Here is a 27977-nt window from a genome sequence, read left to right on the forward strand (position 1 = left end):
CCATATTTCCCCGGCCGGCGGCCCCGCGGCGCAGCACCATGAGCACCGCCGCCTTCCACATCTCCAGCCTCCTGGAGAAGATGACGTCCAGCGACAAGGACTTCAGGTGCGCCCCGCCGCGCACCCCGCGCCCCCCGCGCCGCCAGCCCCGGCCCCGCGCCCCCCGCCCCACCCCGCCCGGTGTCCCCGCCGCGCCCCGCCCGCTGCGGGCGCCGATCCTGCCGATCGCCACCTGCGAACCAGCCCCGCCTCTGGACCCCCCGGAGCCCGCTCCGGCCCCCACCCTGCGCCTCGGCTCGCGCCCAGCGCCCACCCCCGCCCGCTGCGCCCGGACCCCGCGGCTCCGCCCCCCTCGCGGCCTCCCCGACCACCCCCGCGCCTCCCGGAGCACCGCCCCCAGCACCGCCCCTCGCGGGTCGGCCCGACACCCCCGCGGGAGGGGGTGAGCTCGGCGCCCCGCCGGCCGGCGCAGGGTGAGAGGCGGGGGAGGCCGGGGTGCCTGTCCTGCCCCCCCTCCCTCCGCATCACCGAGCCGCCCACGCAGGAACAACAGAGTAGAGGGGGCCGACGGGCCGCTCCCCTCGTCTTCATGGGGAAACTGAGGCCCACGGAGGGGGAAGCCTGGCCCAGGCCGCACAGCCAGCCCGGGCCCCGGGAGATGGAAGGAGCCGTGGGGTCTGGCCGCCGCCCCTCGGGGTTCTGCGCTGACACTCGGGGCAGAGAAAGTGAGACTGGGAGGCGGGAAGACCTCAGCCCAGAGCCCAGGGTGGTGGGAGGACCTCAGGGCATCAGCCAGGCCCTCAACACCCTCGGGACTCCCATTCCAGCCACCTGCAGGGGAGCTGGTGGAGGTCCTGAGCCCGCGGTCTGAGCCCTGCTTTCTCCTAAAACCCTTTCCTCCACACCCCTCAAGAGCCTCCCCTTTGGGAGAGTTTTTGAGCCACAGTCCGGGGTTCGGATCCCACCTCTGACTTACTGGCTGTGTGACTGGATGAGCTGCTTAACCCCTCTGAGGCTCAGCTTCTGTGTCTGTGAAATGGGGATAATCACAGACCCCACTTGAGAGGGTGAAATGACTTAGTATCTATGAAATACTTCGATTAGTGGCTGGCAGCAGGTAAAGACTTCACGTATGGACACTATTAGGGTTTGGTTCCTATCTGAAATCTGGGCCTTTACTTAGAAGTTGCTTGTCCCCTCTGCCGCCCCTCCTCCACCTGGCTAGCTCCTACTCAGCCGTCCCCTCCTTGGGATAGGTACTACCCGCAACCCCTCCCAGCCCAGGCTCCGTCACATTACTTCTCAGCCCTGGGAGATCCGGGTTCCTGGACCACCAGGACTCTCTGCTTCCCATTTGAGTCCCAGAGTCTGTTCTGGGTACACGGTAGGTGCTCAGTACATGTTTTCGGGTGTCCCAGGCTCCGCTGGTGCCCTCTGATGTGATCTCATTTTGTCCATGGCAGCCAGGGTGGTAGTTATTCTTCTTCCTGTTCTCCAGCACAGTGGAGAGGTGAATGACTTGCCCAAGGTCATACAGTAGCCAGCGGCTGGGTAGGTGTGCCCCACCGTCTCTTGGGCCTAAGGCCCAGTCTCCCTGCAACTAGAGCCTGAGAAACTCCTCCAGCCTGCTCTGCGAGGGCCCTGAGAACACTTAAAACCATCCCAAGCCTATGAGAGTAGACTCTATTTTTAAAGTCAGAATGCCAGGGACTGAGTCCTGCTAACCAGCTGTCAAGGCACCCGTGTGGCCGGGAGTTTCAGCTCAGTCTCCTCTAGGGTTTCTCTGGAATGAAACTGTGAGACCGAGTGTGTCCTCTGGCTCTCAGGGGCAGGTGGTGATGGCAAATAGGGGTCCCAAGGAGCCTCTAAAATGTCATTCCAAGGTCCCCCTCTCTGGGAAAGAGGTTGAACCGGGTGGTGGAGCTGTAGGAATTGCAAAATCATTTCTTGAAAACACAATAGTATTGGTAGATGAACCCGAGGCCGGGGAGCTGATTCTCCTCCCAGCTCACTGGGTAGCTCCTGCAACCTCTGTGAGCCTCGTTTCTTCATCTGCCTCATGGTAACATCTGTTGGTCTTATTAAAACCTCCCAAGGATGTTATGAAGTGGGGCAAAGAAAATGCCCGTTTTACAGATAGAAAAACTGAGACCCAGCCAGGAATCTGTTGCTCAAGGTCACCTAGTGGGTAAAATGGTAAGACCATATATTTAGCCCATCTTCAGTGCTCAAACTCGATCTAACCCTTCCTTGTACAACCTTCACTGCCACTGCCACACACATACATAATATGACTTTCGTTTTTTTTTTTAGATTTATTTATTTATTTATGCATACAAGAACTGGGGTAGGGCCTCCCCTGGTGGCGCAGTGGTTGAGCACTGGGTTGAGAAGCTGCCCGCAGCCTCTGCAGCGCCGGTTTGATCCCCGGCCGTCGGCGAGGGTCCCACATGGCATGCAGACCTCTCCTGCCACCCGCTGCTCCCCTCAGCAGTGTACTTCATCAGTCTGCCTGCTCTGCTCCCTGCTCTGGCTCTAATGAATTCTCTCACCCTCCCGCGCTTCTGACTGTGCCCAGTGCTTGTATAAATAAATAAATCTTTAAAAAAAAAAAAAAAAAAAAAAGAACTGGGGTATAGGCCAGAGGTGTGGAGGGGGGATGTGAGGATTCACCAGAGACAGTGGGGTGGGCCACAGAACAGGCAGACTGACTGAAATGCACTGCTGAGGGGAGCAGCAGGCGAGACAGGAGAGGTCTGCTGCGCCATGTGGGTTGCTCCCTGACTAGCCAGGGATCAAACTCGTGCTGCAGAGGCTGCGGATAGCTTCGTAGTGTTGTGCCACCAGGGAGGCCCTACATAATATGATTTTGTCTGAGAACCAAGTACTTGTAAGAGCTCTGAAATGTTGAGGTGTATTTCAGAATAGTTGGTTTTTGAGTTGGGGTTTCCACATAGGTGTTTGTCTTTGGGATTTGGCTGTGTTCCTCCCCTCTTGCACAAACCTTGCCCCCACATCCTCTTGGGACCTGTACTTTGATGACTCTGATGTCTGAGAGCTGAGCTTGCCGTGCACCTTGGAGTTCACAAGCACTGATGACCACTCTTGCAGCACAGTGTGACAAGTGCTGTGATGGATGGAATAGCGTGCTTCAAGAACATCCTATCAGGGGAACCATTGTGCTTACACAGTATGGGTGGGGGAGAGGGCAGGGTGAGCATTTTAGCTGGGCCCTTGATGGATGAATAGAAGTTCAGCACATGGAGAAAAAAGTGGAGAGTAGGAGGTCCATCTTGGGCAAAAGAACAAATCCCTTGGATTGCCAGACTGAGTTGGGTGTCCATGGGCTGTGGCACAACACAGCTTAGAGACCCCACCTTTCTTAGAATGTCCCCTCAGCTGCAGACCTAGGGGTGCACATGTCTACTTTGGCCTGGCTCAAATCCAAACATCTTGCTTCACCTTGGATGCTTCTCCTGCAGTGACAAGACCCAGAGGTGAGCACAGTGCCCCCTGCCAGCCCATCTTCACCTCCAGCCTAGCCTCCTCCCTCTCTCAGCAACTTGAGGCTAATCCCAGCTGTTACAAATAAACAGCTCTGACATGGACAACTGCCCTCTTAGTAACGGGTGCTGTGGGGTGTCATGGCATCGGGCAGCAGGTCTGAGCCTGCAAAGAAGAGACTGGAATCCTGACGGAGCTGATTTTGCCACTGGAAGCCTGGGGGGTAGGGCTCTAGGTTGGCTTGCTCAAGCCAGAAACTAAGACTGGGCGAGGAGGCAGGGTGGCTGGTGGGTCAGCAAAACCGGAAGCTTCCTTGAGGGCACCATGCCCAGGTCCCAGCTTCACCACATCTCTCCAGCTGCTGTCCTGCCTTCTCCCTGGTCCCTTCTCTCAGGTGCCTGCGGAAGCCGGTACAGGTGCAGTGGAAACTGAGGTGTGTGGGTCCCACCTAAAGAGGCAGCGTGACTTGGCTCCAGTTGTCACCAGGGAATGTCGCCCAGTTGTATCCAAATACTTTTGTTTTCAAAAAATCTGGAAGTTAGCATGTTCACATCAACTCTCCCAATTTTCAAATGATACATTATTCAAAATTTCGGAAAATAATTGCAAGGGGGCGCAGTTTAAGACACTGCCTGCCCCTCTTAACTCTGGCAGGAAGGGTGCTCTGTGGCCCCTCACCCCACAGCGCCACTCTCCATGGCCTTCCAGCCCAGACTCCCTCTGCAGTTCCAAACACCTGGCACAGGGCATCAGGCTTTGGCATCAGGACGCAGCGATCTGCTCCCCTCTGGCTGTGTAGCCCTTGACTCAAATGGGTCAGGAGGCCTTGACGGCAGGTCAGACCTGGGCGTCGGTTTCTAAAATACGCCATTGGCCCATCTGCCTGGCCTAGGGCAGCAGTTACCACAATGCAGGCCCTGCCTCAGCGTCAGTCAGGAACTTGTTAGTAATGCGGATTGTTGGGCCCTGGCCCAGATATCCTGATTCTGAGACTCTGGGGTTGGGGCCCAGCAGTGGTTAAGGAGCCGCCTGCCATGAGGACCACTGCTCTAAGGTGGGGGCAGCAGGGCTGGGTCAGTTCTCTGAGTGGGTGGGCAGGGCTAACGGCTCTCCACCTGTCTGGTGGCAAGGCTTCTTGCTGACAGCTGCCTTAGCTGTGAGACCTTCTAACACCCCTGCTCCAGCGGTTGAGCTGTGAATGACATAATGCGTCATTATCGTAATGGTAGTGCCTCTGGCTGAGGGCTCACTCTACACTAAGCACGTCACATGCAACATTTCGTTTTACCCTCTGCACAGCCACACCAGGCCACTACTATTTTCATCCCCATTTTCAGACAGTTAAACTGAGGCTCAGAGAGGTAAAGTGACCGGTCCATGTTCACATTTGCATAAATGGCAGAGGCAGGAGCCAGTGACTCTGAAGCCCTCAGCCTGTGGCCATGATGTCCCGCCCGCCCCTCCTAGTCTGCCATGATGTGACCAGTGGTGTCACACATGGTAGCCGGTGCTAGCCCGCCCATGTCCACAGCCCGGGTCATCTGCTTGCCCTTGACTCTTTGTGTCAAGGCTGCTGCTGGGGAACTCTCAGACTCTTCCCAAATCACGGAGGCCCAGGAGCTGCTCGGCCATCCTCTGTCCTCCCTGACCAGGTTCATGGCCACCAGTGACCTGATGTCAGAGCTGCAGAAGGACTCCATCCAGCTGGACGAGGACAGCGAGCGCAAGGTGGTGACGATGCTGCTCAGCCTCCTGGAGGACAAGAATGGCGAGGTGCAGAACCTGGCTGTCAGGTGGTGAGTGTTGGCCTTGGAGGTAGCAGGGGAGGCTGCCTGCCAGGTCCGGAGTGCCCCCGAGGGCCCTGCCCCTTTGGGGTACAGCTGCTGAGAGAATTACTTTGTAGTTTTGGGGACCTTTTGGAGCTGGACAGTGCTTTGGTCTGGGTGCCCCAAGAAGTAGACCTGAGACAGGTTGAAAGAGTAAGCATTGGGAACTGATCCCGGGACACGCCAGTAAGGGGCTGGGGAGTGGTGCAGGGAGGGAAGCCAGCCGCAGTGTCGTAAGTCATCAAGCAGGGTGCTGTGGGCCAGTGGCGCTTAACCCTACTGGGTCCTCTGGACAGGACAGGCCCCTCGGGTGTTTCCATCGAGGGCTATTAGTCCACCAGCATCTGTCAGTCGGTGGAGGGCTCCTTCTGGGGTCAGGTGCAGAGCATGCCTTCCCCTGCACCCAGCCGAGGAAGCCCTCCAGCACAGATGTGGATGCTGGCAGCTGGACGATCAGGCTGACATGCACTGAGCAGTGAAGGCTGAAGGGGCACAGGGGCCCCCAAAGCCTTTGCCATAGGCATTGTTAGACTGTGGCCCTGAGACCTCGGCTGGTTACCTGCGGAGCTCACAAAGCAAGATAGGGCATGTTTGGGGCACCTGTGGGGGCGTGGTGGGGTGGGCAGGGGAATGAGGAGTGGCAGGGGTCAGAGGTCAATGGGGTGAGAGAATCCGGTCCCACTGCTCCAACGGTGCCCTGTGAAATGGGCCACACACACCCTGGGCTGTGCCCGTGAGTTTCTACTTGCTCCCAAGAGCTGAGGGAATTCAGTGAAGGGTTTTGTGCGGGAGCAGCTGTGGTTGGACTGGGGTTTCCAATGAGTGGAGCCTCTATCCTTTCCCCCCACCCCCCACCCCCACCTATATGCCTCAGTGTCTGAAATACTGTCCTATCACAAAACGACATTCATACGTAGTATAACCTACCTGTGCGCATAATTATAAAATGCTATGTACAGGGCCCTGAACTGTAACCGAGGAGAAAAGGAAACACAGTTTATAAATAAAGGGACATGGTGTTTTGTAAAATAGCCTCTTTCCTGTGTAAATGCTGGGGCGGATGGCAGTGGGCGATGATGAAACCTTGCTGCACCCAAGTGTGGCCTCACTGTGCACCACCATGGGCAGCAAGTGGGACAGGTGTGGGTGTTGGGGGGCGCAGCTATCACAAGTGGCGTTGCTCCTCGTGATGAGATTGTCTGAAAGAGTGACCCTCTGCGGGTAAAGTTGCTCCAAAAACAAAGTACAGACGTCTTTCAATTTACCTGGTAGTTGTAATCTTTGAAACTTGAGACTATATTAAAATAGTACAAGGAGTAATTTGTGTTTACCTGTAAAGTGAAATGGGTTCTGGACAGGTGATTGTGGAAAGGCCCTGTGCTTGTAAGGGCGCCCAGCAGGCTGCTAGGCCCTCCTGTATTGTCTGTCTGTCTCCCCTACCCACTGCCCCCCCAGGGAAAGCCAGAAGTGCCATCTCAATAGTTATGTTCACCAAAGCAGGCCCCCAACCGTTTCCAAAACATCCCTGGGGGTAGTGTCACCCCTCCTGGGAACCAGCACTATGAAAAGTGGAATGGGAGGACTTCACCACTTTGATGGAGGAGAAATCTGAGAGCCAGGCTTGCAAGCTGGCTGGCATTGCAGCCCCAGGGACTCAGGAGTGGAGGGCCGTGGCAGGCAGTGACACTGCAGCCCAGGAACCGGTGTCCTGGTGTCCTGGTGCCTATTCCTGTCTGAGAAACATACCTTTAGGTCAGACGTGCTCAACCTTGGTGGCACCTCCAGGGATTTAAAAAATAAATGGCCAGTGTCTAGGCCAGAGCAGAAACCAGCCAACTCCAATAAACCAATAAACCTGGGGCTGGTGCCCAGGTAACAATGTTCTTAGGGCCCTGGGCATGGCTGGTACAGCTAAGGCTGCCACCTGCATGTGGAGCACGGCCTCTCTTTAAGCTTCCACGTGCAGTCCAGTCACCTGGACACTGTTGACAGTTTCTCAGTCGAGGGTAGGAGCCTTGTTCTGCATTTCAGACATGGTCCAGGCCATGCTGTGGATGCTGACCTGCCCATACTTTGAGAAGCAAGGGCTCTAACGCAGAGTGGTTCTCAAAGTGTGGTCCCTGGACCTCCATCATCAGCAGCTACTGGGAACTTACTAGAAATGCAAGTTCTTGAGCCCTACTAGGCCTCCTGAATCCAAAACTCTGGGGCAGGGCCTAGCAGTCTGTTTCCCCAAAACCTCCAGAGTCTGCCACACGCTCAAATTTAAGAGCCGCTGCTCTTAGGCACAGTTTGGCTTCCAGCTGAGGTTTGATGGTTTGGCCATCTACTGAGATGTAAACCCACGAGTTGTAGGTTTGTGGGGTGCCAGGAATGATGCGGACAAGCCAGAGGGGACCTCTCCTGGGGAACAGAGCCCTCTGTTGACCTGGGGTCTCTTCCTCAGTAGACCCGCAGGCCTGCAGGTAGGGAGGGGGCAGCCCGACTCAAGCTAAGCCTGAAGCTTTGGGGCCCTCTCACCAATTCCTCCTCAGCCTGGGTCCTCTGGTGGGCAAAGTGAAGGAGTACCAGGTGGAGACCATTGTGGATACCCTCTGTGCCAACATGCGATCAGACAAGGAGCAGCTCCGGGACATCGCTGGCATCGGCCTGAAAACGGTCCTCTCGGAGCTCCCCCCAGCAGCTACAGGTACCCCAACCCCAGGGACTAAGTATAGCCATTGCCCTGGTTCACCATCAAAGAAACTGAGGCTCTGGGAAGTGAAAAGACTTACCTAAGGTCAATCAGCTGGTAAGTGGCAGAGAATTCAGACCTCAGTCCACTTACCTTCATGCAGCTTTTTGCTGCAAGTAACTGAATCTAACTAATGGCAACATAAAAAGTTGGGGGTTGTTTATCTCACAAAATTCTGGAAAGGTCAGCCAGCCACTCCATTTTTGCAGCTCAATTAGGACAGGACTGAGGAGAAAGCACAGGTTTACCCAAAAGACCCTCAAATCTTCAACCTGTATCTCACTGACCAGAACTGGGCCACCCTGACACTCCTAACAGTCAGGGGGTCTGGAAGAGGACAAACTTGACTTTTCCTGCCTTCCCCGTTGGAAGCAGAGGGCTGAGGGGTTGGGTGGGGAGTGAGGCCACCTGCAGGCTGGCATCAGAGCTCCACTTCCCCTCAGTCTCCTTTAGTTTGGTCAGACTCTGGGGCGCACTTGAGCCCGCTTCAACCAGAGCAAAACTGGAAGTGGACCAGAGCTGGAGCCCAGCCGTGGACCTCACCGTGCCCACTTGTGCTCTGTTCAGGCTCCGGCTTGGCCACCAACGTGTGCCGGAAGATCACTGGCCAGCTCACCAGTGCCATTGCCCAGCAGGAGGATGTGGCAGTGCAGCTGGAGGCCCTGGACATCCTTTCTGACATGCTGAGCAGGTGCGGGAGGCCACCCTGGGGCAAAGAGGACCAGAGGAGGGGGTGAGGGGACAAGTCCCCAGCGCCAGCACCTATTGCAGACTAGACCTTGTGCCCCGGCTCCTCCATCATCCTGACAGTCCTGAGAGGGAGAATGTATTTGTTGCGATTTTATAGACTCTGAGATGTTTTGTGCCTGCCCAGGGTCACGCGGTCAGTAAGTGGCAGACTGGGGTTTGAACTCAGGTCTCTCTCGAGCTGAAGCCCACTGTGTTGGTCCTCTCTCACCTCTTTACCTCTTTTTCTATTTTGGGGCTATATGCAGGGCTTTCATTTTAAATTACACTCCCCAAGCCCCATTCCTTGGACAGTCCCCCCAGGCTGGGATCCTCTACTCCAGGGTTCAAGTCCTGGCTGTACATTTCTTGGCTGAGAGGCCTGGAAATAGTCCCAACCCCTCTGCTTGCTCCACCCAGTTCCCCAGTTGCGGGGCTCCTTTCCCGTGACCAGCACCATTGGGGTGTCCTGATTCGGGGGAGGAAGCCAGGAGAGGCTGGGGTGGGAGAGGCCCCGCGGACACCTGCTTTGGCTCCCCAGGCTGGGCGCCCCCCTAGGCGCTTTCCATGCCAGCCTCCTGCACTGCCTGCTGCCGCAGCTGAGCAGCCCGCGCCTGGCCGTGCGCAAGCGGGCGGTGGGGGCGCTCGGCCACCTGGCGGCCGCCTGCAGCACCGACCTCTTCGTGGAACTCGCTGACCACCTGCTGGACCGGCTGCCTGGCCCGCGCGCACCCGCCAGCCCCGCCGCCATCCGCACCCTGATTCAGTGTCTGGGCAGCGTCGGCCGCCAGGCAGGCCACCGCCTCGGTAAGGGGCCGCTGGGCGAGGGCGCGGGAGGGCTCGGGCTGAAGACCCTGCAGGGACGCGGCTGGAGAGGCAGGGGGCGGCCCTGGGCACCGCGTGCTCTCCAGCCCTACCTGCCCGGAAGGTCTCGGCGTTTACTGACTGTGCCACCCGTCCTGAACATGTTTGGCGCATAATTATTAGTCGCTCCATGAAGCTTAAAATATGTTCTGTCCTCCTACTTTGGCAATAATGATCTCTAAAGCAGGCTGGAGTATTTTTAAAATTTCATCGGGGAATAATGACACAAATATAATAATAATAATACAGATACACCCCGAGAAGTTACCTTCGCAATCAAAAGTTTCCTTGGGCGCCTTTGTAGTTCTTCCTCTGCCTCACCCCGGGAACCAGTGATCTGCCGTCTGTCCGGGTAGAGGAGCTTAGAGAACTGAGGCCTGCAGTGAGGTTGGAATGTACTCTCAGTCACCTTGCAGTTCTGGACTAGAACAGGCATGTGGGTCATGTCACTCATCAGCTAAATGCCCTGCCCACCTTGTTCTCTCATTGCAAGAGATCTTACAAGCATATATGTGGACCCCAGCCCCTAGACCCCACTCTGTCTAGTTTGCCCCCCAATTCCACCAGCAGCTGCCCCTTGACCACCCTTGAGAATGGACCTAGGAAAGAAGCTTGCGTAGGACCAGACAAGGGCTCAGGGGTGATGGGCAGGAGAATAGGGGAGGTTGAGAAGGGCCAGGGCAGAACCCTCTAAAGCCTGGGGACCAGGTAGGGGCTTACCTGCCCTATATGGGTAGTACCTACCTGCCCTGTTTTCCATCCAGGGCTACAGCCCAGTGCAGGAAGTAAAGCTAGGGCGTGAGAGTAATGTTTCCACAGCAGATACTTACTGATGGCTCCTGTGTGCCAACGCCCGGGCAGAGCTCTTTATCTGCATCATATTATTACTCTTCACAAAATGTCGGCCTGACGGGCATTGTTATCCTGGCAGTGGAGATGAGTAGACTGAGGTCAGAATTGTCATGAGGTGCTCGAGGTCATGTAGCTCCTAGGCGGCCACGTCAGGACTAGAGCCCAGGTCTGAGGGGCTCTGAAGCCCGTGGGTTGAATGTGCAGGGGTCAGGGCCACGGAGCGGGGACAGGCTGAGTGCTGTGGGCTGGGGGCCTGGGAGAGGCTCTGGCCTGGCCTCCGTGACCCACCTGGCCCTGCAGGGGCCCACCTGGACCGCCTCGTGCCCCTGGTGGAGGAGTTCTGCCACCTGGATGATGATGAGCTCCGCGATTCCTGCCTGCAGGCCTTGGAGGCCTTCCTGAGGAAGTAGGTGCAGCGGGGTGCCAGTCGGGACTCCGGCCTTCTCTGGGAAGCTGGTGGGGTGGGCTTGGTGGTGGGCGGGATCCTGACCTCAAAGCACTGAGATCTCAGGACTCACCCCTACGCCCTGCCCCCTACCCTGTCCTGCTTGGGTCCAGCACAGCCTCCCCCACCCCACCCACAGGTGCCCCAAGGAGATGGGCCCTCACGTCCCCAAGGTGACCAGCCTTTGCCTCCAGTACCTGAAGCACGACCCTAACTACAACGACGACAGCGATGGGGATGAGGAGCAGATGGAGGCAGAGGAGAGTGAATTCAGTGAGCAAGGTGGGTGGCCGACTTGTCACCGGGGCCAGAGGGCAGTCCTGAGACCCTCCATCCAGCCAAAGGGGGGCCTACATTTAGTGCCCCCACCCCATCCCAGCTCTTCCTCAGGCTCAGCCCTGCCCTCGGAAATCAGGACTCCCCAGTTCCCTACCCTTTCTGCACAGGTCACAGTAGCCATAGTCATAAGCACTGTCATTTGTTGAGCATTTATTGGTGTCTTAAGTATTTTTTTTTTCACATTCCTGATAATACCCTTGGCAATTCCCTTGGAAAACCAAGTGTTTTTTTAATTAATATTTCAAGACTCAGAAAAGAGTTTGCCTGAAATAACACAACTAGGGCGTGGCAGGGCTGAGACTCCACGCCACTAGGCTGCCCTCACTGCCCCCTTAGGCGCCTGGTGACACTGCTTTAACCCAGAGTGGCACCGAATGGCAGAAGGATAGGTTCTGCCAGGGCAGAGCGGTGCCTGCATGGGGCGAGGTCCTGCAGGTCAGGACTAGAGCCCTCTGTGCCGTTCCTATTAGAGAGAAGTCTGTGGGCCCTAGAGGCAGGACATGGATGGATGCCAGGGTCTTGGGGCCTGATGGGGTCCTCAGACAAGATGGGCAGTAGAAGGCAAGATTGACCAGGCATGTTAGGGCCCGGAAGGCTAAGATAGGGAGATTGTGCATTTTCTTGTCAGTGTCAGAGTTTAGAGCAATGTGGCCGAGGCAACAGACAACATGGAGGGGACACCTGCCATGCTGGCCGGTAGACAGGATATGTCCACAGGACCATCCATGTGGCCCACAGCAGCTTGTCTATGCCTGCCTGAAAGTCTGATTCATCATTCGCATGTGGGCCTGGACCTAGCAATGTCCCTAGTTAGGACTGTCCCCCTCCAAGCCTCACGCATGTCTCCCCAGGTGACTGGGCAGGTGTTGGGGGCCTGGGTCTCAGCTCTGCTGCTTCCTAGCTGTGCGCCCTTAGGAGAGTCTCATCCTCGCTGAGTCTCACTGGTGTCACCTGTCATCTAGGGCTCTGGGCATCTTTATTCCTGAGGTGGGTGAAGACTTGATGAGCTCTCGGGGTTGCTTGGAGAATAGAAAGCCGCACAGACACAGCTTTGCCTTGTGATCAGTCCAGCCCGCTGCAATCAGGACACTCAAGAGGCCGGGACTCGGGGAGAGAAGAGGGCAAAGTAGCCCGATTGCTTCTCCCTTCTGGAATCCCAGTCAGTGATACACCCACAGCTGGCCTAAAACCAAAGTGGGTTTTGTGCCCAAATAGATTCCTTCGAGTCCTCACCGAAGACTGGGAAGTCACTTTGCCCCTGATGTAGTGAAAGCAGCAAAGGGTCTGTGGGCAGAGGGAGACCTGTTTACTCCATGCTTCCCTGCTGGTGTGGCTCTGGCTCCGGTGAGCCACTTCTCTCTGAGGCCGGGTTTGCTCATCTCTGCAGGGGGCAAATTTCCTGTCTCACAAGGTCATGGTGAGGCTGAAATGAGGTTGTGGATTTGAAGTGCTTGGTGCCCTCCCTCGCACACAGTAGGTGTTTGTTACAGGCAAGTGACGCTCCAAACAGTGCCTACAATGATGGTGGAAAGGCGACGCACAGGCCAGCCCATGCCTGCCCCTGGCTCCTCTATCCTGGGAGACGACCTGGGTGGCCAGGGGTCTCCCCATCTGTCTGCTGCAGCACAGAGGGACCCAAGGGTGTCTTCTTCCTGCCCCAGAGAGCGAGGACGAGTACAGTGATGACGATGATATGAGCTGGAAGGTGCGCCGGGCAGCGGCCAAGTGCGTGGCGGCCTTAGTCAGCTCACGGCCTGACCTGCTGCCCGACTTCCACCGCACCCTGGCACCCGCGCTCATCCGGCGCTTCAAGGAACGGGAGGAGAACGTCAAGGCTGATGTCTTTGGGGCTTACATCGTACTGCTGCGACAAACACGGCCCCCCAAGGGATGGCTGGAAGCAGTGGAGGAGCCCACCCAGATGGGCAGCAACCTGCACATGCTGCGCGGACAGGTGGGCCTGGTTGTCTCCTGTTTCACCCCTCCCCCCACTCACGAGTCACCCCCACCTGCTCGCAACCCATCCGTCCTCCCATCCTTCCACCTTACCACCTGCACGCCCAAAGCAGTAGGTATTGAGCACCTACTGTGTGCTGGGTCTTGTGTGCTAAGTGTTGGGGCACAGCAGGGACCACATGGTCTAAGGGCCAAGAGTCAGCAACACAAGTAGAGCTTCTGGGCATCAGGACTTTCCATTTCATTCTAAGAACACAGAACGCTCGAGAGGGGTCTAGGGGACCCCATTCTTGCTTGAAAACCCTCCTCTGACTGCTGTGGGGAGGGGGTATTCGGGTCTTGAAAATGGAGGCTGGAGACCACTGGAGGCCATTCACAGGGTCCAGCTGAAAGGGATGGCGGAGAAAAGTGGTCACACGCCACAGGTAAATGTTACCAAGTTCGAGGGCCTTCTTGCTTGGCGTGCAACAGCCCATTTACCAGACAAGTTGGAGATTTGTGATGAAGAGAGTTTTAAGCAGGAGACAGAGGGCTAACTCCCAGAGCGCCAGCTCACTTTCCTAGGGGAGTTAGGATTTGTATAGGATTATCTGTATTTGGACAGGGGGCGGGGCGCTGGGTGGAATGTCTGGAATCTTGGCTGCACTGGTCTAAGTACTTTGATGACCAGATCGTGACTCTGCTTGAATGGAATGTTCAGAACTTGGCAGCCAAGCACCCCCCTTGGTGGGAATTTTATTATGTCAATAGTCGTTAATGAGCCTAAAGTCCTGTGGGGTCATCAAAGGCCATCTCTGGGCTTGTTGCTTTAGGGCTTAACCAATTTGGGTTGAAATGAGTGTCTGACCTTAACTAAACGACTCTGAGGAGCTTCAAGGGGTTTCCTGATAACGAGGGTCTGCTTTGTCAGTCTCCTGTTTTTGGGTCTTGCTGATGAATGTGGAGGGTGAGGAGCAGGGAGGTGTGGTGTGGCTTGCTGTTCCCCAGGATGGAAAAGTGGAGCCCTCTGGTGTTCATCCTCTCCGCACTGGGGGGAGGTCTTCCCTGGGCATGCACCTGGACAAAGCCCCAGTAGTGGATGGAGTAGGTGCTTCCTTTAGTCAGTGCCCTCCCCCACTGCCCACAGGTGCCCCTGGTCATCAAGGCCCTGCAGCGGCAGCTTAGAGATCGGAGTGTCAGGTCCCGCCAGGGCTGCTTCAGCCTCCTCACCGAGCTGGCAGGCATCCTCCCGGGCAGCCTGGCAGAGCACATGCCCGTGCTGGTGGCAGGTAGGATGAACGAACTGGGTATCTACTCTCCTGGCCCTGAGTTGACTCCCCAGTCCTGGGACGGGGGGCCTTCATCAACCTACAGTGCCTCCCCAACTGCCAGCAGAAAGAACAAAGCCAGGATGCAGGCCCTGCTTTCTGGTTTCAGATAGGTTCCCCAGCCCTGTGTCCCTCAGCCCTGGTCCCTGCAAGCCCTAACTGCTAGGAATCTACTGCTTAAGAACTGGGTGCCTGGGTCCAGCTCAGAGGCCTACAGATTCACCCCATATCCAGGGGGTGCTTTGTTGGGGCATTGTCTGTGGCCCCGTAATCTTTGCCTCCACCCATAGGCATCGTCTTCTCGCTGGTGGATCGCTCCAGCTCCTCCACCATCCGGATGGATGCCCTGGCCTTCCTACTGAGGCTGCTGGGCACAGAGCCAGCCGAGGCCTTCCACCCACACCTGCCCACCATCCTGCCGCCTGTGATGGCCTGTGTGGCCGACCCTTTCTATAAGATCGCTGCAGAGGCCCTGCTGGTGCTACAGGTGCTGGTGCGGACCCTGTGGCCCCTGGACAGACCTCGGACGCTGGACCCTGAGCCATACGTTGGAGAGATGTCTGTGGCCACGCTGGCACGGCTCCGTGCCACTGACCTGGACCAGGAGGTGAAGGAGCGGGCCATCTCCTGCATGGGCCACCTCATGGGCCACTTGGGTGACCGGCTTGGGGATGACCTGGGGCCAGCACTGTCGCTCCTGTTGGACCGCCTGCGGAACGAGATCACCCGGCTGCCAGCTGTGAAGGCACTGACACTGGTGGCTGAGTCCTCGCTGCGGCTTGACCTGCAACCCATCCTGGCTGACGCACTGCCCATCCTGGCCTCATTCCTGCGCAAGAACCAACGGGCGCTGCGGCTAGGGACTCTGGCTGCCCTGGACGCCCTGGCCCGGAGCCAGGGAGCCAGCCTCCCGCCCAGTGCCTTGCAGGCCGTGCTGGCTGAGCTACCCCCACTGGTCAGCGAGAGTGACATGCATGTAGCCCAGCTGGCCGTGGACTTCCTGGCCACCGTGGCCCAGGTACAGCCCGCCTCCTTGGCCGAGGTCAGCAGCCCGGTGCTCTCGGAGCTGTTGTGCTTGCTGCGTTCACCCCTGCTGCCACCTGGTGTGCTGGCAGCGGCTGAAGGCTTCCTGCAGGCCCTGGTGGGGTCCCACCCGCCGTGCGTGAACTACACCCAGCTCATCAGCCTGCTCACGGCACCCGTGTATGACCAGCCTGCAGACGGCACACCTGGCCTGCACAAGCAGGTGTTCCACTCCCTGGCCCGGTGCGTGGCAGCCCTCGCAGCCGCCTGTCCCAAGGAGGCGGCTGGCACAGCAAACCGCCTGGTCTCTGATGCCAGGTCTCCCGACTCCAGCACGGGGGTCAAGGTCCTGGCGTTCTTGTCGCTGGCTGAGGTGGGCCAGGTGGCTGGGCCCGGCCCTCAGCAGGAACTCAAGACCGTGCTCCTGGATGCCCTGGGGTCGCCCAGCGAGGATGTGAGGGCAGCCGCCTCCTATGCACTGGGCCGTGTGGGCGCTGGCAACCTACCAGACTTCCTGCCCTTCCTGCTGGGGCAGATCGAGGCCGAGCCTCGACGGCAGTACCTGCTGCTGCAGTCGCTCCGGGAGGCCCTGGCGACCGCCCAGCCCGACAGCCTGAAGCCCTATGTCGAGGATGTGTGGGCCCTGCTGTTCCAGCGCTGCGAGGGTGCCGAGGAGGGCACCCGGGGGGTGGTGGCCGAGTGCATCGGGAAGCTGGTCCTCCTCAACCCTCCTTCCCTTCTGCCCCGATTCCGGAAGCAGCTTGCTGCAGGTATGGGCGCAGGCGGCTGCGATGGGCGGTGGGGAGCTTGCCCCGGCCTTCTGGTTGGCCCACACAAAAGGAGCCGGTTCAAGTGCTTGGGTCTGAGAGTCATGGTGCTTATAAGGTAAAGGCAGAGGGACCTTTGAAAGCTGTTTACTGAGACCCCAAGGCCGCCTCCTGTGGGACCTTGCAGGGTGGAAGAGGCAGAATGCTCCTTAGTTTGGTGTCCCTCCAACAAATCAACTCTCCATCATGTCGCTTTCTCCATCCTCCACCTGGACGCAGCCTCAGGCACCAGGCAGAGGTTAAGAAAAGCAGTTCTCGGAGGGGCCAGAACTGCAGCTGCAGAGACGCAGGCTGGGGGCTCACAGAGACTGGACAGAATGTGAATGTAGATGAGGGTTGGCTGGAGGCCTTGTTTGTGGGGAGCACAGGGCAAGAACCAGGGGACAGAGGCAGGCAGGTCAGGTGGGGCCAGGCTTTTGGGCAGGTGAGCTCCCTGAGAATGAAAGGCCTCTGGGCCTAGAGCTGGTCAGCTGGTGCCCTGATAGGTGAGTGGGTGTGTTTGTGGACATGATGCAGGTGAGGTGCTCGGCATGTGTGTGTGTTACCTTATTAATACCAGGGAAGGAAACAACTGCTGTTGTTAGTGACACCGTGAAGCTTTCCTGGGTCGTAGTGTTTGTGAGCAGCAGCTCTGGCCCTCTAGGCATGGACAGGAAGGACATGCTGAGACATTGTGTATTCTGCTCCCAAGGCTCCTTCCCGGGCTCTCCCGTGTCCAGGGGTGATAAGCAGCCCTGCCTCGTCACAGCTCGGATTTGTCTCCCCCTGATGTACACTGTTGAGCCACCGGCCTAACACTTTTCCCTTTCACCAGTGTCCCCTGGGATGCATGACACCAAATAAGTGGCCTGCTCCTAGCAAATTCTTGGGGCTCCCCCATGTGCCTCTTCCTGCATGCCCCTTGTTCTAGCCTCCATTTCACTTCCCTGTCTGTGTTGTTCCCTGTTTTTCTTATTTTAAATTGGCTTAATCCTGATGATTAGGCATAGTCTCATCAGCCTCCCTGGGGCTGCTCAGTAGACAGTTAGGATAGAAAGAGAAAGAGGAAAAAATGACAACATATCTTGCTCCCTGCTTGGAGAACAGGGCCCCATGGAGGAGCACCCGCCAGGGTTCAGGCCAGCTGTTGAATATCTGCTTTGTGACCTTGGGACATGAACTCAACCTTTCTGGGTCTTTCTATCTATAAAATAAGTTTTAAAATTTTCGTATTAGAAATTATGACTTTTTGTTATTCTTATTTATTATTAACTAATTAACAGGACTGTCCTGAGAACTAATTGAAATAATGTGTCTGAAAAATAGAATGGGTCCCAAGTTCTTTCTTTGGGTTGGCCACCCCCTTGGTTCAGAGTTCTCTGCATGCTGCAGCGTGGTCACCTGAGAACGGGCAGTGTTACTGTCAGCTACAGGAGGGAGAATTTAGGGAAGAGTCTCAGATGCCAAGAGAAACCAGAGACAGAAACCAGATGGGGAGAGGGTACAGTTGTTCTGTCTGCCACGGAGGCAGAGCAGCATGTTGGCACCTTTGAAGCTGAGGGTGCCCAGGACTGGCTGTGCCCCTCAGCAGGCCGTCCTCGCGCCCTGTAGGCCAGCCGCATACCCGGAGCACCGTCATCACAGCAGTCAAGTTCCTCATCTCCGACCAGCCTCACCCCGTCGACCCCCTCCTGAAGAGCTTCATTGGTGAGCACCCCTCTGCCCCAGCCTGGGTCAGCCCCCTCACCCAGCCCAGTTTTTCTTACACATTAGCAGAGGGGAGCTGGAGACCCACAAGGCCACCAGCCCCATGCTGAGCAGCAGGAGCAGGAGCTGGTTCAAATCTCTGCGCCACCACTGAATTGCTGTGAGCACTGCACGCCCTGTCACCTCCAAACCTCAGTTTCTTCGTCTGCACATTGGGTGCAAGACCCTTACCTACATCTTCTGAGGTTGCTTTGGAGACCCCATGGGTTTACTGAGGGGGACATGTTCCGTCAACACACAGGATCTTAGAAGCAAGAAAGCCCAGACAACAGGCATTGGCTCCAGTGGCCCTGAGCTGGGGGAGACAGCACTGAGGCCAGGAGAGTAGCTCCCCAGCTTGGCCCCCATCTGCAGGGCCTTGAGGCCCGAGAAGCCCAAGCAGCTTTCATGGCACCTCATCTGTAATGATACCAAGTTCTCCTGGGTAGTGCTGCTGGTCTGTGTCAGGCCCTGTGCTGTGTACTCTGTGCACACGGCCACGTTCTCAATCCTAAAAACAGTCCTGCAGATAGGAGTACAGGTAATGCAGCTCCTGTCATTCCCCCATTTTACAGATAGGACATCGAGCCTGGCCAAGCTCTATATATAGAAAGGGGACAGCCTGGATTTGAACCCGGGCCATATTCAGGGCTGTGTTCTTATCTGACTTAAAGGTTTGTACAAGGCACAGAGTAGGTGTGCTGAGAACACTGCCCGCTACCCCCGCCCCCCGCCCGAGGGTGGCAGTGGTGTGGGCTGGTCTGGGCTGCCCCCCACATCTCTCGTCTTGTCTCCGGCAGGAGAGTTCATGGACAGCCTGCAGGACCCAGACCTGAGCGTGCGCCGGGCCGCCCTGGCGCTCTTGAACTCGGCGGTGCACAACAAGCCCTCCCTGGTCCGGGACCTGCTGGGCGACATCCTGCCCCTCCTCTACCAGGAGACCAAGGTCCGCAGAGACCTCATCCGAGAGGTGAGGCCCGGGCGGACTAGGGCTCCTGCAATGCCCCTCGCTGCCCCACTGACCTCTGGTCTGCTCTGAGCCTTGGCCTCTCTTCACAGCAAAATGAGGAGAATAATTGTGTCCCCATCGCAGGGCTAATGAGAAGATCCCGTGAGTTAAATCCTACAAGTGTTCCTGCTGCTGCTGGCACAGCCGGGCCGCAGGAAATGCTGAGTCACTCAACGCTTGTCCTTCATGGGGCCCTAGCTCTGTGTCCCAGGCCCGGACTCGGAGCAGGGCCAGACATGGTTTCTGCCCCAAAGGACATCATGGGCCAGAGACACCCACTCTGCTGATTATTGAGAACCCCCTCAGTGGCGAAGGGGCAGCTATTAAAGGCACCTGCACAGCGAAGTCACCCTAAGATGTAATAAATAGGTCTGAGCCACCTGGTAGCCCTGAGGAAGAAGTGAGTCAGCAGAGAAGTTAGGAAAGTTTCCCAAAAGAGAGGGAACATTTGAGCTAGGCTTTGGCGGGTGAGGAGTTTATCGGTAAGAGCAGCACCTTGTGGTTAAAAGCTTCCTAGAGACCTGGGTTTATAATCCAGCTCAGCCACTCCCTAGCTGTGTATCCTTCGGCAAGTTAATTAACCTCTCCGAGCCTTAGTTTCCTCATATGTTAAAAGGGGTCAGTAGTACCCCCATCTTCCTAGAGGTGTTGTTGAGTGCCCAGCACATCACAATGGCTCAACAGATCACAAGTGTCATTATTATTTTCACTATTATTGTGGGGGGCCCAGGGGAGGCATGGCAGGCTGAGCAAAGGCGTGGAGACGTGAGGCATGATTTTGGGCCGAGACACAATGTTGAACAGCAGAGATATGGGGGACAACAGGAAGTAGGGGAGGCGTTCTTACAACCTGGGCTCACCTCCCCAACCTGTGGTCATCCTTGCCCCCACAGGTGGAGATGGGGCCCTTTAAGCACACAGTGGATGATGGGCTGGACGTGCGGAAGGCGGCCTTCGAGTGCATGTACTCACTGCTCGAGAGCTGCCTGGCCCAGCTGGACATCTGCGAGTTCCTGAACCACGTGGAGGACGGTCTGAAGGACCACTATGACATCCGGGTAGGGCCAGCCCCGCCACTCCCACACCACCTGGCCCCCATTTGTTTGTCCCCTGAGCACCCCATGAAAATAGCTGCAATATTGTTCCGTTGAAAGGAATCCACGCCTCAAACCCCTGTGGTGAGAGTGTCCAGCAAGTTCTTTGGAGGACAGGTTGGAAGTAACTAGAAAAAAATTGAAGTTTTCTGACATACCCTTTGAGCAGCGATGCCTCCTGGATGAAGCCTCTGGACTGACTGCCATGTGCTCAGAGTTTTAGGTTCCAGATTGTTCTTCACAGTGTTCTGAGAATTGGAAAAAACTGACAACCACTTCAATGTCCACCTGTTGGGATGTGGGCTCAGTAAACTGGGTATCTCCAGTGGAGGTGGCCCAGGTCCACTGTTGGGTGGTAAAAACTAGGTGCAGCGCCCTGGACCATCTTCTTCATACTAGTGGGAGTGAGGCTGAGGCTGGCAGGGAGCAGGGAGGAGAGAGGTTTCACTGTCAGCCTGCTTGTAGCTTTAAAAATATACACAGTGAGCATGAATTACTTTTGTAATGTAACAGCAAATGCAGTAGTAGTAATGACCCCGGAATTCCACTCCGTCATGAATCTCAGTCCATTTCTGGGGATGATATGCAAAGCCATTGGTCATTTTCCTTAGGGGTCCAGTATTGGATGAGGCCTGACACTCAGGGTCAGCGGCCAGGCCGCCCTCGCCGCCGTGGAGACCCATTCGTGGAGTCTATCTGGCAGAAACAGGATCCTGCCATCTGTGTCACTTCGCCTCCTGCTCTGTGACATGTGCCGACCCATGTTGCTCTCTCCTTGACCCGACCTCCTTGTCCTGGGTCATGGCTACAGGAATTCCCATTTCCACGCAGCTCACTGTGTGAGTTGGGTGGTTTGCATGTTTTCACTCTTAGAAACAACACCCACTGGCCCAGTGCAGTGCGTGGTCCTTCTGAGGCATTTGGTGCTTGTTGTCAGTGACCCCAAAGACCGGGCCTCTCCCATCATCATCGGAGCCTCAGAGCTCCAGGGACCCCACCCTCCTGTGCCGCTAGTCTTAAGTCTTCCTCGCCTTTATCATCTGCTTGTTTTTTAAAAGATTTATTTATTATTTATGCATACAAGAGTTGGGGTGTAGGTCAGAGGTGCAGGGGGGCAGTGAGAGGATTCACCAGAGACAGAGTAGGGAGCAGAACAGGTGGATCTACTAAAATCCACTGCTGAAGGGAGCAGTGGGACAGACAGGAGAGGTCTGCTGCGCCATGTGAATCAGCTCCCCGGCTGGGGATCGAACTCAGGTCGCAGTGGCTGCGGATAGCTTCATAGTGCTGAGATTTAACCCCTTGCGCCACCAGGGAGGCCTTGTCATCACTGTTTTAAACTATGGCTACCTGCCGACCCCCCAGAAGGAGAAAAGAAATGACTGATGCTTTTTTTGTCCCAGTTCCAAGGTTTTGGTGGGGTCTGGGTTTTTCCTAAGTGTCCTCCGTGGAATACCTATCCCTTGAGAACTAGTGGAAAATTCTGGGACACCAATGCTGGGACTTCGGAGTCCCAGTGCGAGGGGTATGCCTCGGTTCTCTCCTTTGGGCCTGGCTGGTATCCGAGAAGCATCTGGGAAGCTAGTTAGTCACCCTCAAAATACAGTTTGAGGAGTGCTGGCTGGGCCAAACTGGGAGCTTCCAGCCATGGAATGCTGGCAGCATTAAAACCGAGCTGGATCCCTGTGTGCTGACGTGAGACCGTTGAGTGTTAAAAGCGGGTTGTTCAAGGGGATTTCTGCTCGGACGAACGGGTCTTCGTCCTTCTTGCCTGCTCTCCCGGGTTCCTGTCTAGGGCTGGACCCCTGTGTCCACGCTGCCTTTGGTTCTGAGGAGGGTGGGTGTGACACCTGTCTGGCACCTACAGTTGTCAAGTCTGCACATTGACCCTTGGAGAGTGAGCTGATGGGAGAAACCGGCCGATTCAGGGCCAGGTGGGGAGGGGAGGAGCTTTTTGAGATGTAGTTCAGACATGGGTCATGCTCTCTGCGGCTGGTGCCCCGTCCTTGTCCTCTGCTGTGGGCCTGGCAGATCAGGGCAGGATGGATTGGGGTGGGACAGGTGGGAAGGGCAGATGGATGGGTCGCCAGCCTCTGTGACGTATATATCATTTTGGGGGCCTGACCAGTTCCAAGAGGTCACCGATATTCTCCTGGAGCTGTGTTTAGTTGACTCACACATTTTCTGTTTATTTTTTTTTAAACCAGTTGCCAACATTTATAAGTTGAGAAATTTTACGTGAAAAGTGAGGTTTCTTTTGAAAATAGCCCATCAACCCTGGGCCCCATTCTCACCTCACCAGCTGGCTGGAGCTGAGTAGCTCCCATCTGGAAGAGTGGGTTCCTTGCTCCCTCAGGTGCCATCTGGCCCTCCCCACTTGACAGTACCTGGGCCTCTGAGCTGGAGACCCTCCCTGTCCCTGTTGCCTCTCCTGATCCTCCCCAGGATAGCCCATGTTTTACAGACAAAGACAACAAGTCCTGGCGGGGGTGGTGGGGTGGGGGTGGGGGGCGGGGGTTTACTCAGGCAGAGCTGTGGTGGGATTTAAAGTGAGTTTGGACTTGAGCTCCCAGTTCAGGTCCAGAGCCCCTGCCCTCCCCCTGGGCTTCCTCCTCTTCGGTTCTGGCCATTTCACTGAGAACTTCATCTGCTCCTTCCTGGCAGATGCTGACCTTCATCATGCTAGCACGACTGGCTACGCTGTGTCCGATGCCCGTCCTGCAGAGGGTGGACCGGCTCATCGAGCCGCTCAGGGCCACCTGCACCGCCAAGGTAAGTCCCCCCAGCCCTGGGCCACCTGCACCGCTAAGGTAAGTCCCCCCAGCCCTGGGCCACCTGCACCGCTAAGGTAAGTCCCCCCAGCCCTGGGCTGCCTGCAGTGCAGATGGTGTACGAGATGCTTCGATCGTTCTGAGTCTTACCATTGTGTACACAGGGAAAAGCGTCTCAGAGAGGTTAAGTTATCCACTGACACTATGCGGTTCGTTCATTCATTCAATATTTCCTAGATAGTGGGACTCACATACCGTACCATGGATACCGCAAGGAACAGGGTGGGTTCCCTGTTGTCAAGATAAGGAAGCCCAGTGAGGCTTAGACAGACACAACTGCTGGAGGGCAGAGTTGCTGCTGGCCAGGCGTGCCTCAGGCATCCAGGGTGGGATCTGGGGCCAGAGGCCTGGTAGGAGGCTGTGTGAGGGACCTGAAGCCTGGCACACCCCAGGGACACCCAGTCAAATGAATGAGCTAAGTCAGGTCTCAGAAGGGTAGGAACTAACCAAAAAGAGGGCAGCGTGTTTGGATTGGAGCTTAAAGAAAAGAGGTATCACCATCTTACACCAGTGAGAATGGCACATATTAAAAAAACTAGCAACAACAAATGCTGGCGAGGGTGTGGAGAAAAAGGAACTCTCCTGCACTGTTGGTGGGAGTGCAAACTGGTCCAACCACTATGGAGAGCTGTGTGGAGATTTCTGCACCTACTAAACATAGAGCTTCCATAGGATCCAGCAATTCCACTCCTAGGTATTTACCCAAAGGACACAGAAACATCCATTCCAAAGAGCACCTGCACCCCTAGGTTTATAGCAGCACTGTTTACAATAGCTAAGCTTTGGAAACAGCCCAGATGCCCAAAAAATAGATGACTGGATCAAGAAGATGTGGTCCATATACACCATGGAATATTACTCAGCATTCAAAAAAGATAAACACATGCAATTTGCAGCAACATGGATGGCGCTGGAAGGGATCATGCTCAGCGAAATAAGCCAGAAAGAAAAAGAAAAATACCGGATGGTCTCACTCCTAGCAGGAATCTAGAAAACTTAAATAAGGGACCAGGAAAATGAATAACTGTAAGAAAGTGAAAATCAAAATCAACAAAAAACTATGAACCAGAGACACTGTATGGGGGATGGGGGGCAGGAGGGGAGGGACTGGGGTCAGAATGGGGGGGTTGCAATTGTATGGGGAATATAAAAATAAAATTTATTATTAATTAAAAAAAAAAGAAAGAAAAGAGGTATCAGCGAGCAGTAATTTTTCAAGTAGCAAACCTTTTCCGAAGACTAAAATCTTTCATGGCTGTAATAGATATACTTGGTCACTTTTTTTTAAATAATAAATTTTATTTTTATATTCCCCATATAATTTCAACACCCCCATTCTGACCCCAGTCCCTCCCCTCCTGCCCCCCACCCCCCATACAGTGTCTCTGGTTCATAGTTTTTTGTTGATTTTGATTTTCACTTTCTTATAGTTATTAATTTTCCTGGTCCCTTATTTAAGTTTTCTAGATTCCTGCTAGGAGTGAGACCATCCGGTATTTTTCTTTTTCTTTCTGGCTTATTTCGCTGAGCATGATCCCTTCCAGCGCCATCCATGTTGCTGCAAATTGCATGTGTTTATCTTTTTTGAATGCTGAGTAATATTCCATGGTGTATATGGACCACATCTTCTTGATCCAGTCATCTATTTTTTGGGCATCTGGGCTGTTTCCAAAGCTTAGCTATTGTAAACAGTGCTGCTATAAACATAGGGGTGCAGGTGCTCTTTGGAATGGATGTTTCTGTGTCCTTTGGGTAAATACCTAGGAGTGGAATTGCTGGATCCTGTGGAAGCTCTGTGTTTAGTAGGTCCAGAAATCTCCACACAGCTCTCCATAGTGGTAGGACCACTTTGCACACTCCCACCAACAGTGCAGGAGAGTTCCTTTTTCTCCACACCCTCGCCAGCATTTGTTGTTGCTAGTTTTTTTAATATGTGCCATTCTCACTGGTGTAAGATGGTATCTCATGGTAGTTTTGATTTGCATTTCCCTGATGACAAGTGATGTTGAACATTTTTTCATATGCCTGTTGGCCATTTGCATTTCCTCTTCAGAGAAGTTTCTTTTTAGCTCTTCTGCCCATTTTTTGACGGGATTATTTTCTTTGTTTTTGTTGAGTTTCATCAGCTCTTTGCAGATTTTTGTGATCAGTCCTTTATCATTAGTGTTGGGTGCAAAAATGTTCTCCCAGTTGGTGGGGTTTCTCTTTGTTTTTGTTATTGTCTCTTTTGCTGTGCAGAAGCTCTTTAATTTGATGTAGTCCCAGCTGTTTATCTTTGCCTTCACTATCACTGCTATGGGTGATGTGTCTGTAAAGATGTCTTTGATGTGCAAATCACGTAGTGTTTCGCCTATATTTCCTTCTATGTATTTTATGGTTTCAGGTCTTATGTCTAGTTCTTTAATCCATTTTGAGTTGATTTTTGTGTATGGTGTGAGGTAGTGGTCAAGCTTCATTCTTTTGCATGTAGCGACCCAGTTTTCCCAGCACCATTTATTGAACAAACTTTCTTTGCTCCAATGCATAGTCTTTGCTCCTTTGTCGAAGATTAGTTGGCCATAAATCTGTGGGTTTATTTCTGGATCCAGAAATACTTGGTCACTTTTTAATAGAAATCTGCCTTGTAAGTCAGAGAAAACGGATTCTGCAGGGCCACTGAACTGACAGCCTCAATCGTCGTCACTTGCAGTTTCGTTCGAGCCAAATGACATCAAGAAAAACTGCAGTTCACAGGGATGGTCCTGAGCAGCGTGGTGAGGGCTTGACATGTCTACACCAGCAATCCTTTGTCCATAACTATGAAACCTGCAAAGTTCTGGAAACCCAAAACTTTTCAGTGACTCGGCAACAGAACTTGACTTGAACTGGCCTGAGGCTGTTTCCCTCTTACTGTGCTGCTCATAATCTTGCATTTTCCACACAAGTATCGGGGCAATAATATCGTATATGATAGGCTGTTGCAGCAGAGAAATGTCATTTGTACAATAACACCTCTGTGAACCCTAAAACCTTTTTAATTCCAAAAGTGTACCCAGCCCCAAGGTCTTCAGAGAAGGGGTTAATGGACCTGTTACTGAATCCTCACAGCAGCCCTCCAGAGAGGTGGCCTTACAGACTCAAAGGTAGGGGTGTTCAAATGACCCTCCATCTGCTGGAAATGAAAACACATCTCTGCTCCCATCTAGGCAGAACATCAAGTACAGAAAGTTCTTACAGAAGGGGCAGCCTGAGTCACAGCTCTTACCACTAGGGGATAGAATTGGGGGGAGACCAGCTAGTAGACTGACAAGCAATCCATTCAGTTCCGTCCTATTTATTAAGAAGGTGGGCAGTTTGGGGCCTCCCTGGTGGTGCAAGTGGTTAAGTTCTCAGCACTATGAGGCTATCGGCAGCCACTGCAACGAGTTCAATCCCCAGCCAGGGAACTACCCACATGGCACAGCAGACCTCTCCTGTCTTGCCCGCTGCTCCCCTCAGCAGTGTATTTCAGTCAGTTTGCCTGTTCTGCTCCCCACTCTGTCTCTGGTGAATCCTCTCACCCCCTGCACCTCTGACCTACACCCCAGCTCTTATATGCATAAATTTAAAAAAAAAAAAATGGTGGGCAGTTTGGATGTGACAACCACAGCCAGTCGGAGGCTGGAAAGCAGGAAAGATTACAGGGGCTCAAAGGAAGCCAAAGACCAGTGAGGAGGCTGTGGGGCCAGGCCAGGCTCAATAAAGGGGCCCTCTGTCGCTTTAGGTGAAAGCTGGTTCCGTGAAGCAGGAGTTTGAGAAGCAGGACGAACTGAAGCGCTCGGCGATGAGGGCAGTGGCCGCCCTGCTGACCATCCCAGAAGTAGGGAAGAGTCCCATCATGGCCGACTTCTCTTCCCAAATCCGATCCAACCCGGAGTTGACAGCTCTCTTTGACAGCATCCAGAAGGATTCTACTTCGGCCCCTGGCACAGACTCAATGGAGCTCAGCTAATGTTCCCCCAGCCTCCAGGTGGGCCCTTTCTCAGGACAAAAGGACCCACCTAAGCCCAAGGCCCCACCCTCCCACCACCATAGGCCTCTACTTTGCTTCCCATTCATCTCCCCGGGGCCTTTTTGCTCCTGGTCAGGGCTTACAGTGCCTTCTCCAGGGACCCCAACTCACAGGCCGCAGCAAGAGCTTTGAGGCTGTCCAGAGTCGGGCCCTTTAACTCAGGACAGACAACAAACAGGGTAGGGTGGTAGGGACAGTCGGTGTGAACTCACCTGGTTGGTCTGAGTCCTTCCATCTGGAGGACTGTGCATTTAGAAACCACTGCACTCGCAGCTACAAAGGTCGGAGGCAGCAGGTCCCAGACTCACCCCACCCCACCCCCCACCCGACCTGCACTGATAAGCCGAAAACCCGTGCTCTGACTAAGCATCTTAAAAACTCGGATATTCCTGGGTTATTCACTTTAGAATTCAAAATGCTTTATTTCTAATGGACAGCCACTCATCAGAAGTGCATGGAGACATCTGCAGGGGGAGGTGGGGGGGGCAGGCAATTGGACCTAATGTTTTTTCTATGTCAAAATACTCGTGGCAACCCGGGGAAATGAGCGCACAAGCCACCTTTCATGTCACCACCTGGGCATGACCAGTTGAGTGTCCTGGGGGAGGATTTGCGCATGTTATTTCTAGTCTTTAGTACTGAGGACACAGAAATAGTGACAGGCCAAAGAATTTCATGCTCTCCAAGGTTAAAAGAAGACAAACTATTTTCTCACACAATTCCTCTTGTTCAATAGACCGTTAATATACTTTCCAAGTCAACTGAAAAGTTGTAAAATAAAGGCCAACAGTTTACTCAACAAATGTCTCAAGAGTTGCCAACCTATAACAGACACCTCCTGGAACTAAGGGACTTAAATTCCGTCACAGCTGGGGCGCCAGGAAA

General features: G+C 54.8%; 1 protein-coding gene across 1 annotated transcript; it reads left to right on the forward strand.

Moving 5' to 3' along the window:
• Nucleotides 1-27897, forward strand: CAND2 (cullin associated and neddylation dissociated 2 (putative)). The gene is made up of 15 exons (XM_037523230.2): nt 1-106; nt 5157-5300; nt 7865-8019; nt 8632-8755; nt 9332-9597; nt 10807-10912; nt 11091-11233; nt 12952-13244; nt 14373-14514; nt 14844-16346; nt 17994-18089; nt 18929-19098; nt 20031-20195; nt 22896-23003; nt 26805-27897. Exons 1-15 carry the CDS (start codon nt 39-41, stop codon nt 27030-27032), a joined length of 3711 nt encoding a protein of 1236 aa, XP_037379127.1. The 5' UTR covers nt 1-38; the 3' UTR covers nt 27033-27897.
• The last annotated feature ends 80 nt before the right edge of the window (nt 27898-27977 follow it).

The sequence above is a fragment of the Talpa occidentalis genome, unplaced genomic scaffold (genome assembly GCF_014898055.3).
Source record: "Talpa occidentalis isolate TD23 unplaced genomic scaffold, MPIMG_talOcc4v2.1 talOcc4.10, whole genome shotgun sequence".
NCBI lineage: Eukaryota > Metazoa > Chordata > Mammalia > Eulipotyphla > Talpidae > Talpa > Talpa occidentalis.